Source organism: Helicoverpa armigera, chromosome 4, assembly GCF_030705265.1.
Source record: "Helicoverpa armigera isolate CAAS_96S chromosome 4, ASM3070526v1, whole genome shotgun sequence".
Classification (NCBI taxonomy): Eukaryota; Metazoa; Arthropoda; class Insecta; order Lepidoptera; family Noctuidae; genus Helicoverpa; species Helicoverpa armigera.
This window is the reverse complement of record NC_087123.1, coordinates 5300975-5315371: the sequence shown is the minus strand read 5'-3', so window position 1 is coordinate 5315371 and position 14397 is coordinate 5300975. Positions and strand designations below refer to the sequence as shown.

Sequence of the window (14397 nt, the reverse complement as noted above, 5' to 3'; positions counted from 1 at the left end):
GGGTAAAACCTTTAATCGACCTAGATTGTGAGATGATTAACGGTTTTGTTTAGTCATAAGGCAAGTTTATAACTAAAACTAATACTTTGAAAAAAAAAAACGGTAATCATCCTCCTAGCCTTTTTCCCAACGTGCGATGATGACGTGAACAAACACACCATATTTCGTCACTATTTCAATGAGTAGACATTGTCGTGTCGTCACTCGTTGACGTCTTGAGACTGAGGGGTGTGTCATACTAACATATCGTCATACCGTTTGTCGTTTAATGAATTCAAACAATTTCGATCGTAATTTTCATTTTCCATGTAATACACAAAGATAACACGTACATAAAAGAGTTGAATACCTGAATTTGTAATTTGAGAGCGCGTCCTTTACAATATATGAACATCAGTAAACATAAAAACAAAGTGTGCTCGCAAAGCTCTCACAATTTATAAATGAGTAAAACGTGCCGCTTCTATTTGGAGCGTGACAGGTACTAATGAGTGCCAATGTTGCCCGTCATGAATTGAATTCAGGACGCGTGCTGTCAGTCGCCGCTCACTGCTTCCAGGAAAAGCTCTAATGTAGGCCACTGTCGGTATAACTGCTGTTACACATACACGCAAGAAAAAATCCTTTGTTTCCCCTCCAATTAGTGACAAGAGGCTGCAACGTTAATTTCCTGTGGAACGATTCCTATTAACTATTTTGCTCTCGAGGCATTTTTTCGGCACCAATGCGGTCATAATTCAATCAATCGATTATGCAACGGTTAAGCAAATAAAGGGAAAAGTCAAGTTTATGTACCTCTTTTAAGCTTTAAATAGCGCCAATTATTTGGATCAAGCCGTGACAAATAATACGGAAATGATTTTTATTTTTGTAACTTTGTCGCACCAGTCATTGTTGCTTTATTTTTGCCCAGTACTATTCCAATAATTTCCAATAATAAACTATTTTGGTATTCCAAACTTCAGGTAAACTTATAAACAATCTAAATTTGTGGTTTCCTCTCGCTTGCCTTACACTTTAAGCGCAAACAATTAGCAACAAAAGCGTTTAAAACCGCATTTTACTCTTTGAACCTCTGAGCAGTTAATGCAACTCAATTATGAAAAACCTTGAATCATGTATTTATATTTTATTCAGCGGTACTATGCAAAGCAAATATATCTTTTCATTTGTGATTATCTTCTGCACGCTTAAGTTATTTGACGAAGTGGTGTGGCTAATTTAGTATGCTCTAGTTTCCTCGGTGGCTGGAGGCCGTTACCATGAGCTATATCACTCTGCGATATTTCACATTTTTCATCATGTTGCCATTTGTACAGAAAACAATTTTTCCTCCGTCAGTAAAATATTTGTCATGTTGTATCCAGCAACAGTTCCCGTCACTGAAACTGTCTAGTTTATTGTCAAACAATTGGTTTTCACTTCTGTTTGCTATTTGACTTCAAGGTTTGCACCGATATAAATGAGAGTATTCAATTTTATAATTATTGTATTGCCCAGTATTTTCATTTTACTCTGGGGACAAAAACATTTTACTTTGATGACAAAAGCATCGGATAAATTCGGTATGTTTAATCTTAATTATGATCTGTTCGGTACATAATGGTATTCGGTGGCTATGACAGTGAAGCCTCTCGGGTCGACTCATAAAGGAAAAGATAGAAAGGTTAACAACCTTATGTTAGGCCTAGAGGTCAATGCTTTTCATTCGTCTTTTAATCGCGGGCCTTACAAAGCCTCATACATAACAATTTGCGATGGAGCAGTAAGAAACTCGTCGGGAAAAGCCTCATCTAAGGTAATTACATACTGATTCCTTTTAGCCTTTAGTGTTATGGAACCCTCAATATACATCTTAAGCAAACGTGTATCAAGAGAATTATCATTGTTTTTGATAAAGAGTTCCGGTATATTCCTGATACCTACTTTTCCGTGTTTGCACCCAATTTAAAACAAATAACATTCTCGACCTCTTAGTGACAATGTTTTCGTTTGTTTATTGATAACATTAGTATAAGAAATAATCGTGACGTAATCGTGTCAATGCAGAGGTCATCATACAAGTCCAAAAAACACTACAATATTTGAAGGTAATATCGATATTTTAAAGATTACCAAATGTAATACTCTAGCACTCAATAAAGCCAAACAATATGCCATAAAAATATGCTATAAATATGTGTATATCGCTCCCTCCTATTGGTATCCTTTATAGCTCTGTTTGTTTACCTGCAAACAGGAAAATAACACCCTTTACCCGGACTGCATAAAAAACAGTTGCATAGAAATAACAATGGAAATTAACCTCTTTGCTGGAATGTATTCATATTATTCTATAAAATGTATTTAAATTAAATGTAAATAGGCTCTTGACAACCCCAAGAAATACAAAACTTGCTAATGATTTTTCTTGGAAGCTGGCTGGCTAAATGTTTTTTGTGTTGTAGAGGTCAGGATTTTTGGATAATTTATAAAAAAATATAATTCAATAAGATGATGTGTAATTTTTAAACAAAATTGCACAGCATAATTGCATGTGTGTTTTAAGTCAAAGTTCAGAAATACAAGTGCATTAATGTAGATGTAATATTGCAAAGCCTGACTTCATCATGCCTCAGTTACAACTTAACACAAATCATTCGTTATTATAACACGTTCTGCTGATCCGTCTACCCCAGCAGACTACACTATCAGTATTTACATTAAAAGGGTCAAACGAAGTCAGACCCCTCAGTATCTGATGATGAGACACTAATATGTGACGCACGGGATCACGTAGCTCTGGCTCATTGATCACATGTAAACAGCGTGAAATTAATCTGCTCCGATCATATCCTTCAACCGAAATGTATATTAATCATTGTTATGTACACTAACGTCTAGAAGAATATCGATTTCCCAGAAAAAAAGTTGATTATTATTCACAAGGTTCACAATGGAATTTAATTTCGAGGCTATCTAGTTCATTTTGGAAATCACAGATTTGTATTCATATTGATACCAAATAACTGTCCATAGCTTGACGAATCTATTATTCTCTTTGTCACCATGCTGCTGAATTCACAGCCATTGCGCTTTGCTTTCTCTGTGCTTAAATTAATGTGATTCTGTTTGTTTCAGACGAAGCCTACATGAAGCTAGCCTTAGAAACCGTTGAGGAGCTGGACTGGTGCCTGGACCAGCTCGAGACCATACAAACACACCGCTCCGTGTCCGATATGGCTTCACTCAAGGTCGGTATACCTGCATGTTCAGACATATACGGATTCACTGCGATATTATGTAAAATGCTCCATTCAAGTGACAATGCACTGATAATATTGACAAGAGAGGCAGGTGATTGATCTTTACGTCAGTGATAATCGCCTGAGCGTGGGTAAAGACATCCTGCTGTCTATGAGTCATCGCAGTGAATGCTGAAACTGTCATGTAACCTTAAAATGTACTATGCTAGTAATTCTGATGAAATGAACGAACTTTGTCTCGGTACTCGATGAATTGTATATGATTGTATACAAAGACTGAGTTTCTTAGCTATAATATAAGGTATGATGATTTTGGTACTAAATTCAAAACGTTATACTGGGTTACGATCAGTCGATTAATGTATGTAACATAATATTCGTTCTTTATTGTGCCAAAACGTCTAACCTTATTAGCTACTTAACTGGGTAACAGGTAAACGACGCACATTTCACAAAACAAGATCCGATGATATCGAATTCTTAATGACATTTTCTTGTTTTTCCACTTATCTATGCAAATTAGACTGCAAATGTTGAGTTTAAAATGCGGCTTTTTATATTTAAATATGTAGGTCAATGATAACTGACTATCTCCATGTATCTAAGATTAGTACTATTTATAGCATATAGGTTACTATTACAAGCCCACTAGTACAGAAGCCTAGAATGTTACTAAACCACGCGTTAAATTATCATATACATCATTTGTAGTTATAAAATAGATAACAATTACTAAAAAAAAAACATTTTTATATAAAATATAACATTACACAGTAAACTGGAATAATATTATGTATCATAAATTGTTACGTGTATAGGTAAGAACCTTGGAATGTAGAAGACAATGACTTTAATCAAATGCCTTATCTTAATTTATGATGATACTTACTAGAATCATTACTGTCTCTTATTTAGACAATAACATACCAGAGACGTGCCAAAATCAACAGCTCATCTTATATTTTTTGGAATCGCACATTTAAATACATTACAATGTCGTTTGTCACCTTTATAATTAGGGAATACTACGAATCTGGTAAGAGGAAAACTGTAGGAATTTTTACTGTACCGTTTTCATGTAGCTCCAGAACTTTAATTTATCGTCCCAATTAAATCATCAATTTATTTTTAGATATTTCCAATGTGTAAAAAATAACAACAATAATGTATTGTAAATATTATTAAGCATGGCATTGTAAGTATGTTCTTATATTACTCAATTGCCATTAATCCATCATTATCACTGCCGAGCCTCACGTACACACTTTATAGCACTCAGATAAATCACAGTTATGAATGGACCAACAGTGAAGCGAGTGCATCTCGAACGTGATAATCTCATGAATAACTAAAGATAAATCGAGGGGATAATCCGACGATGGAAACTTCCTGACAGAATGAATAGAATAGCAATCTGTCAATTGACAGACATAGGTTTTGCAAATATTGTCATCAACTTGTTTGCATAAGTGTCGTAGTTTATGATACAGTAACGTTTTATTGTGATTACGTTTAGCGGCTACGATAATGGCTATTATTGAGCCACTGATCTAAAATTATTCGGAAAAACCGTTTCGTTACATCATGAGGTTTTGTACACGAAGAAAAAACGGCCTCTGTCTAAAGGTTGACATGGAGTTTTTACTCTGTGTTACTTATAACCTAGTTCTTCTAAACGATCTTACTTGACATCATACATATCGGATATGGGAATTTACCCGTTCAGTGTCTTCATAGAATCAGATTTGCAACATGACGTGAAATGAATGACCTCAGTCAATTCGGAATAGGTACATTAGTTTACAATCAATATTGTGGAAAGTCCGTACTCAAGTATTTGTCTAAAGATACTATTCGAGGAACTGACAAGGTTTACCTCATTAGTCGAATACTGTGCTTAAATTATGCATGGGAAATATTGTGCGTCAAACATCATATTTGTATATTTTGACTAAACCAGTTTTGCTCTGACTGTAGCTGAAATTTACAGCTTCAGTCTATAATAGTATTCGTAGGTAGAGCTTATAACTTAGCAAGTCAAATATATTTTGTTGGTTACCTTATATTTTAAATCACGTTCCAAGTTAAATATAAATTTCCTCGCCTTCGATCGTACGTCAGCGTTCAAAGCCTTCTTTGAGTCGGAAAACTTTTAATGATTTTGAAGCCAAAAGACTTGCTATTCATATATACTTTTCATAATTGACGGAATTTTGGTCAACTTTTATCAAGGCAATTTATTTTTTACTAATTAATTACCGTACACCTAAATATTTTATAATAAGTAGGCACATACATTTTATAGGCATTCAATTTACATGAATTAGAATGTGACTTTCCAAAACGTATCAAGTGCGAACTCATAGAAGTGACAGGATTATAATAATTATAATCTAAAATCTAAATTCAAGACTTACGTTGTCCTTTAAGTTCTAAATATTCGTAGATTCATTAGTGGCTCAAATATTTGAGGGATGAATTTTAATTAAAGGATCACATTCCACTATCGGGTTACTTTTGATTTGTCGAGGACCATTGTGTCCGTCTCAATTATTGTTTAGTGGAGCAAGTTTGAATAGGAGGCGACTGGCTAGCATTGCACCACTTTGCACCGCTTCGTATTGAGTGAGAGCCAGTTAGTTCCTGGTGGATCGATGCGTTTGACGTCACAATGACGCGAACACTTTAATATTTTTTTGGTCGACTACACAACGATTTTAAACCTATCATGTTAAAGAGCTTTTGATTAGATACATACGTACGTAACTGTAATGACAGACGGATATTCAAGTGTTTGGTACATGGACAAAGTGACATATACTAACGGTTTCAAGTGTTCATAAACTGATAGTCGAGACTGGAATATTTATAACTTTCCGCAATTATAAACGCTTTCAAAGCCCCAACATTTTCTAAAATTTCAATAACTTTCCATTAAAACGCGTTGATTTTATACAGGTTCATGAACTCTTTGACTACTTCATTTCTAGCTATCCAGCTGCGCGTATAAACGTCAATATTTCAATAAGAGAACTTTCCTTTCCTCCATGTAAATGTCAGGGACGGTACAGTTACCTTTGAGAGCTCTAGCGAAGTAAATCTGGTACATACATGAGTTTATAAACGACTTTGGCAGTGATTACTAGACCCTGGATAACTTCCTAAGGGTTTAGTGTAATCGGCAGTTGGCGCGGTGTGTTTGCGTGACGTCTTATCATTTAAACTGAAGGGCAGCCTAGCCATGCCCCCGTGAATGACGCAAATACACAGTCCGAAAAATAATGCGTGTATCATGTTCAAATCGATAGTAATATTTCACAGACATATTCTCTATTTATGGATGCAGCGGATACGCACGAACGTTTACTAGATTCAATATCGATACGGATGCGATGAAGTGTAGGCGCCTGCTACAGAACAGAATATTGTATCGTCCACGGTTAACGTCGTGCGTCATAACTCTAACTTCACTTCAAAGGGCCCTCTCCACTTCATCTTTACCACCTCTCCAAGGTGTCTTAAAATAGTAATTTAGGGATTTATTTTTCTCGGAAAATTAATAAATATGTAGATCTTCGATGTCCGCAGTAAAGAAAATTATTATTTAAGTAGGTTTTCTCTCATAACAATCAAATTAAGGAATAGAATAATGAATAGGTAGCAAAGACTGTCCCACAAATTATATGAAAGACGTGCTTGATTATTGTTCGAATAAAAGGTAGTTTTCTGAAACCAGTCAGGTACTTAGATTTTATTTATTATTCAGCCAGCATCCTTGGAAAATACTAGCGCATAACAAAGCAGCGAGTTACAATGACGTGCGGATCTCCGAGAGAATGTGTATCGGCTATAAAATTAATCAGCGCTAACTATCCGGAAGGTTATGCGCATAGCGGCTTCTGCATGGCACAACAAGTGATAAAATAGTTGGAAGCGTGTCGTGTGCGCGACTAAGGTCCATGGACGGCGGGTGTCCCCTACGCTCGCGCAGTCACGTACGCAGAGCTAGGGCGCCCGCCCGCCTTGCCAGATCAATTGTCTCATGACACACTTGTATCTTGAATTCCTTATCTCAACACGACAGCTCAGCTCTAAATATTACATCTGATTTCATAAACGCATGCTGCAATCTGAATACAAACACTATCACTGATTTTCTTGAAACTGAACAAAACAAAACAAAATGCTGAACAATACCATTCATCACAATAACAGAAGCTTTACCTGTCATTATTATGTTTACCTGAAAAACTTTTCCTCTATAATATAATATCTACATCCTTCACAATTCTCACGATCCGTACGATAAATAGAATGAAAATTCGCTGAATTGCTAACAGCCGCCTACACGCCTCAAATCGTATATTTCGCCTGAAATATATTATTGAATGTAAATGCAATCTTCAAAAGAAAATCTGTTTTGTACGACTATGATTTTGATAAGTTTGGATGGATTTGTTTTAAGATTTCCTTAAGAATGAAAGACAGATTATATTATCGGCTCATGTTTAGATACCATTATAAAACCCTATAAAAAGCAAAAAATAACTTTTAACACTACGTAAGTACCAACTAAAGCATGTCAGACTAAACTAAATTTTGTCGTGTCGGGGGACCGTTCTAATTATCTAATTAAGTTTCGTGTTTTTTATATACGAATGTTGTAATTAGGTAGGTACCTATCATTTGATTTATGTAAGTATTTTTGAAGGTAAAAAGCGGTCCCCCGACACGACAAAATTTAGTTTAGTCTGACATGCTTTAGTTGGTACTTACGTAGTGTTAAAAGTTATTTTTTGCTTTTTATAGGGTTTAGCGTTTTTAACCTTTTGTCATAATAATTGCGTACTTTTTTTTGGGTCGGGGGTTTTTTTAAATTTACAATTTAATTTTATTTCATGCCTTTTGAAGGAGCTACTTAATTTTTCCTTCATTTAATTCATTTTATTTTAAGATGGGGTAGCTATATGCGATCTCGGCCAAAGGAAGCTGTTTAACAATCCTCATGACAAATTGGCTCTGGGAGAATTGCACAGTTTGAGAAACAATAAAGATTAACCTTTGGTGATCCAGGGTTATATACCATTCCAGGGTTTCATCCGCCACATCCCATTTCCAGCATCAGGTTCTCGTCAATTAGAAACATGAAGAGAACCAGTCAAGACAAATTCAACGAGCCCAAACTCGATGGGTTTACTAAAATGCAGTTCAGGGTTACGTCTCCTATCTTCGTGTCCTAACAGCAGACCAGCTCAGTGGTTCCAGAAGACATTAGTATTTCAAATATCAGATCCCACATATGCTTGCAAGTAAACTGAGCGTGTAACATTCCTATTACACCTAACAAACGAGCTGATGACCTTGAAGACCTGAACCGATTTCCACCAAACATAGCTAAGAACACTCCCGACTGACATTCCTTTCAAACAAAAAAAACCGCATTACAATCGGATCATCCGTTTGGGAGCTACGATGCCACATACACACACACACACACACACAGACACGTCAAACTTATAACACCCCGTCGTTTTTGCGTCGGGGGTTAAAAATTTCTTGTAAAAATTGGGAGATGTTTATTATAAACAATATGTATGACTACTCATAACACAATATTGTAAACACGTTATCATTGGTAAACAATGATGCAGCCCTTGAAAGATACCTGCGTTTCTAGAAATGTCATAGCACTTACGAGTGTATGTTACAATCTACGTCATAGCCTTATTTACTAATTGCGTATATTCTTGGACTAATTGTGAAGGTAATCCTAGCTCTGTCAATCATGCACTCTGTTTGTCAGAATAATTAATATTTTATTGTCTTACTCATTTCTACACTTCTGGTCAAAGTCTGTAAGCCTTTGGTTTTTTTAACCAACATTAGGGGGAATAAGGTACTTAACATTACGTAATAAAGATAACAAGCCGACCACAATTGGGAAAAGGCTCGGGAGACGATGATGACTCACCATATAGATAACAAATTGGAGCATGATTCATTAATTAATTGATCATAAAATAATTGTACAACAGAACAAGGTAATTGATTGTACAAATATTGTTTTAATCATTATTTCATAGAATTTAATTTATGATACAATATTTGGGTTCTTCAACAATAGTTTTTTGTGATGTCAAAAGCTAATTGCACTAAAACGCAGTACAAACATTTGTTGTTATCATTCCAGTAACCGATGGTCAGTCGGTAATTTAGTTTGTTATTATGTGACGTCAAATTCCTTGACAAGTGACTTGCCATTTGCGAAATACTTTGTGACTAGTGAAATATTCTAATAGCAAAACAGAGTCATTGTTCTTCATAAATGTATCTATGTATATTTTGTAAGCGTACCAAAGGTTAATAAAATCAAAATGCACGACCTCGAATAAAAATATCTGCTAATTATACAGTTTTTGGGAAAATGTTTTTACTGTGAAGGATTTCACCTAATGAAATAAGTCACTGGCATGTTCAGAAAAAATAAAAAGGTTTCAAATAAAGAAATGGGGTATCTGGCAACTCTGTTACCTATCTAATGACCCGGTTAGTGTGTGACGTATATTCCGACCTCAGGCTTGCAGCGGCCGCCCGCGCGCCGCCCCGTCGCCTCGGTCACGAAGGTTGACATGAGTTTCCCGCCACAATACGACCGTACAGAAAATACGTGAACTAGATTTTGTTTAATTGGCTTCAGTCCTACTTTTGAGTAATCCGGGATTGACTTACAAAATATCTTACGTATGGTGTAGTGTTATGTTTCAAGTAGTGATTTGTCACCAAGTCTATCTTTAGCATGTTTTAATGCTAAAAACAGAACCCATTGTTCGCGATATTAAAGACCTGTGTCCAAAGGTGGACAACGTCAAATAAGCTAATGATAATTAACTATTTGATAGACAGAACAAGAACTAATAAATTATCCTGCATTCGTTTTTTATCTTTAATTTTTCTTACGTATCAATCTAGGTATTCGCATTACAGATGTAATGTGTAGATCAGATCATACCAAATCAATCAAGATATGCATAAATTACCTTTGTTACAATACTTGCTAATTTGTTTCAAGGGTTATTAAACTCTATGATATGGACGCTCTAAACACTTGTAAATATAAATTAATCTATTATACCGTAAAAGGTAAAACACTGAATAAGGATCTGCATATTAAATATTAGCCTGCATGCGTTCGGTAGTAGGTAGGTATACCTATAACCATTATCATTTAATAAGGAAACAATGAGAGTAAATTAATTATTGTTATGTGACATCACAATCCTATCGGATTTGAATACCTACTCTTGCATGTCGTGACGTGTTTTATGAATCACTTTCAAGTTCCGACTTGCCAACAGGATTGATAATTTTGACCTGGCAACATTAAGACATGTGGCTGGAACTTTAACCGCAAACTTTTTTAGTACCGTAGCACGTCACTTATTGATTGGCATTGCAAAAAATACTGTTATGAGTCACTGGTACTTTACATCATTTAGGTAAAAAACTATTATTGAAAAAGGCTTAGGTACTTACAAAATCAGTTTCGAATCATTTTCCCATTTACAAAAATAAAAATATACCTAATTTTTGTTGAATAGGAACAATACAAGGTTTTATGTGACCAAGATCACCAAATAATTATTACATAGTATCTAATGAATGTACTTACGTCTAATGTTATCATTGAAAACTAAATTTAAACTATCTGATTTATCTGCTAACGTCAATGCAACCGAGAATCAAGAAGTTGTCACGGTCAACCCTGCTCGTGAACTAGACATTGTTACGTAATGTACATATTTAAATAAAATATTCTACAAGTACCTACCTACCTATAGTTAACATTACAAATAAAGCGATCGAGTTTTTATGGGCTGTATCTAAGTATAATAATATACGTAACAGTCAAGCTGTAGTTCAAATTCTAACATAAACTAGGTATTTAAATGACTTTGTCTGCAATATTATTTATTTCATAATTTATTGTTTGTACTTAATAAAATAATTATGACGCAAAGGAAACATCGGTAGTCTGGTTATCAACACAAGGATGCAATAGGAAATTAATAAAGCTGTTATAAAATAATTGAACTGTAAAATATAATAAAATTCAATCCAGTAATAAAATTGAATCAAGGAGAACCCACTCGTAATATCCAAACTACCGAACTATAAAGTACTGTGTAAGTAAACACGATTAATATTTTCAAAGTTGAATAAAGTGTATTATGTTAATCTAGGCCAGGGTTGCCTACAGTCGTAAAACATCTGAACATATAACTTGACTTGTTTACGTCTATTTAATCGTACATCTGTATCTTATCTTGGCACAATCACCTCCTCTCTAAGTATCACTAATTTTAACTATTAGACGAATCGATAAAACGTGTAGCATTGTTTATCGTCTGCAATGATTGAGACAGTTTTACTGTCATGATAGTAATCATAATGTTACCTATCATCAAGTATTATCTAAATCAACATCTTATGTAATACTTGTGTGTTCAAATATAGGAAGTAAGATGGTATCTCACAGTCTCCTTCAAACACGCAATTCATTAACAAAGGTGAATGAATCAGACGTAGGTGTTGTCTTTATTAATGAATTTAAGTACAAGCCGATGTTAAGTAGGCACCTACGATACAAGCGTTACTACGTCCTCATATGTATGTCTACGTCACAGCCTACGTCTACAAAGTAAACTACCCAACAAGGTAAATGATGATGCTAATTTTCTGAATGGGAATCTCCTTCGTGTATATGTATATTTGGTGATCTCCAATAAGTGTGAAATTACTACATTATATACTCACACATATTTGTGCAAATTATGACTGCGCATTTTCAAAATTGATCCAATCACTTTGACTCTAGGTTAGGTAACAATATGTGGTTTTCTTTTCCACGAAGAGTTTTATTTAAATTTACGGTTTCCTCCGATATTTCTATACGTTTGTCACATGAAAATTCCCATCGTAAACACAATACGTCTACAATAATTTCCAGGAACTGCAATCTAACCACCTAAACCGCACAATCCAAAAATGCAGTCAAATAGTCGACGAAAACCTCACGTTTTCTCACACAATAATACGCATACACATACACCAAAAAATATATAATACAAACAAATTGATCGTAGTAGAAGAAAACCTTTAAAAATAATAACAAGCATCATCCATCCAAATTAATATTTGAAGGCTAATACACGTGAAAACATATAAACGAAGAAAAGAAATATAATGGAAGCTTCGGCGGAGGCGCCTGCTTTCTGTTTCACAGAAAAACATGTATGTTGCTACATCGTTAAATATAAATGAGTCTGCGAAATTCACGGGAGCTAGTCCAAATCACTATGTAGGTTGCGTAGCGTATACATTCTTCGCGTATGTATGTCGTACACTTCATCCGCAAGGAAAATGTAATTTTTGGTCCCGTAACGTTTCCCAAATTGTTGTCCTGTACCTTCCGCGAATTTTGGAAGAATCACTTCTTGCTCATACTTTAGTGCGTGATCGGAATTTAGTGAGCACCTAGTATCTAACACAAATAGGTATTCCGTTTAGAACTAAAATTACCTACATTCATTGATGGATTATACAGGTTAGGTTATCATAGTCAATTTTTTTTGCAATAAAGTTCCACCGAGTTTAGTCAGAAAAGTCATCGAGTAAAATTCCAAAGCGTTGGACATAATTATAAAAAAAATGTTTTGAATGTAAGTACAGAGTTTTGACCGCTCTATATTGTTTACTTTGCTACCAGCCATATGAAAGGCCAACTTTTACTACGCAGTCATAACAAAAATACGTTTCATGTTTGAAATTCTTGGGAAGCATAATATTTAAGTCTTTTATCTACCTTTCAATAAAGTCGAAATGATAATTTATCTTTTTATTTTCGTTCATTTCATTTAAAACTTCAAAATAAAGTAAAAATATTCGCTGTTTTGTTTACATGCTACAGATTTTATCAAAAGAATAGATATCCAATATACCTTTAATACGATATTGCTATCACAATTGATCCAATCAAAGCACGAAACTTAATGCCAAGTTAACTGATATGATTGAGAGATGATTCAATCGCTAGGGGAATGATTAATCCCAACCCGCTGGTACTCTATTTGGCATTAAAACGCATTTATCGAGTATCGTCCGATCATCGCGTCATATTACCGCTCCCACGCCATATTCACATCTCGTTATAATATAAGTGTATTATTAAATGTTATTGTTATTATTTATAAGTATAATAAAAGCAATTGATAGCCTAATCACGCTCTAGGTTTATCTTTAATATCTGGATTTTTAAGGAATTTTATACAGCTTAATTATGCGCCGATCTACGTCATTTACGTCATATGGCTGCAATTTCATATACGTAACTTCAATAACTCACTGTTGCAACAGTTAACAGATGTTGATTAAAAAAGCTTTAAACACTGGAACTATTTTCAGTACCTATAGAATATTTTAGCTTCCATAAATCTACTTAATTCGCACGTTACTAGTTCTAATGCAACATCGCTGATCTATTACGATATGACCTACGTATGTATGTCTAATAGGTGATTATTACAATCTAAATATTATACGACGAATGAATCATTTTCCTCGATTCACAAAAGATGAATAAAAACTAGCCATATTTCTCTGGTAGCAACAGATGCTGCGTAGCCTGACGCAAGTAAAGGCAACAATTTTTCCCGTAAACCATTTTCAGCTTTGAATAGTCTACGCTTTTCTACGTCATGGTTTTAGCCGTGAATCAATTTAGGTATTTTGAGTCCATTGTTTGTTATCCGCCCACGCCCACATGGCCAGCGTCACAGGGAAATTGTGAGGCTAATTTCTCCACAAAAACCCTTGTGGATAGGAAATCATGTTTAGAACAAGGAAATAAGAAGTTGTAATAGGCATATTACATTACCTACTAAAAGAAAAAACAACTGTAGGTAATATTTTTTCATAAATCACAAAGGATATAAATTAGAATGATTTGATGTTAGCCAATAAACATGTTAAATTGTTACAAGTAAACAAAACGGTCTAATTCTCGAAACTCATTCCTAAAATACTCGTATATCCCAACAAGAAGAATAAACAAAAACGTACATACATTTTGAATACCTGAAATGTTTTCTCAATT

At 34.6% G+C, this 14397-nt stretch overlaps 1 protein-coding gene across 11 annotated transcripts in view; it reads left to right on the top strand.

The window, feature by feature from the left end:
• The window catches only part of LOC110384055 (3',5'-cyclic-AMP phosphodiesterase), a 368048-nt gene that overhangs the window by 344981 nt on the left and 8670 nt on the right, over positions 1 to 14397 (top strand). For all 11 annotated transcript variants that reach the window (XM_064034097.1, XM_064034103.1, XM_064034102.1 and 8 more), the window contains one exon: positions 3121 to 3233. In XM_064034097.1, coding sequence (XP_063890167.1) covers positions 3121 to 3233 — 113 coding nt within the window. The remainder of the gene's footprint in view (positions 1 to 3120; positions 3234 to 14397) is intronic.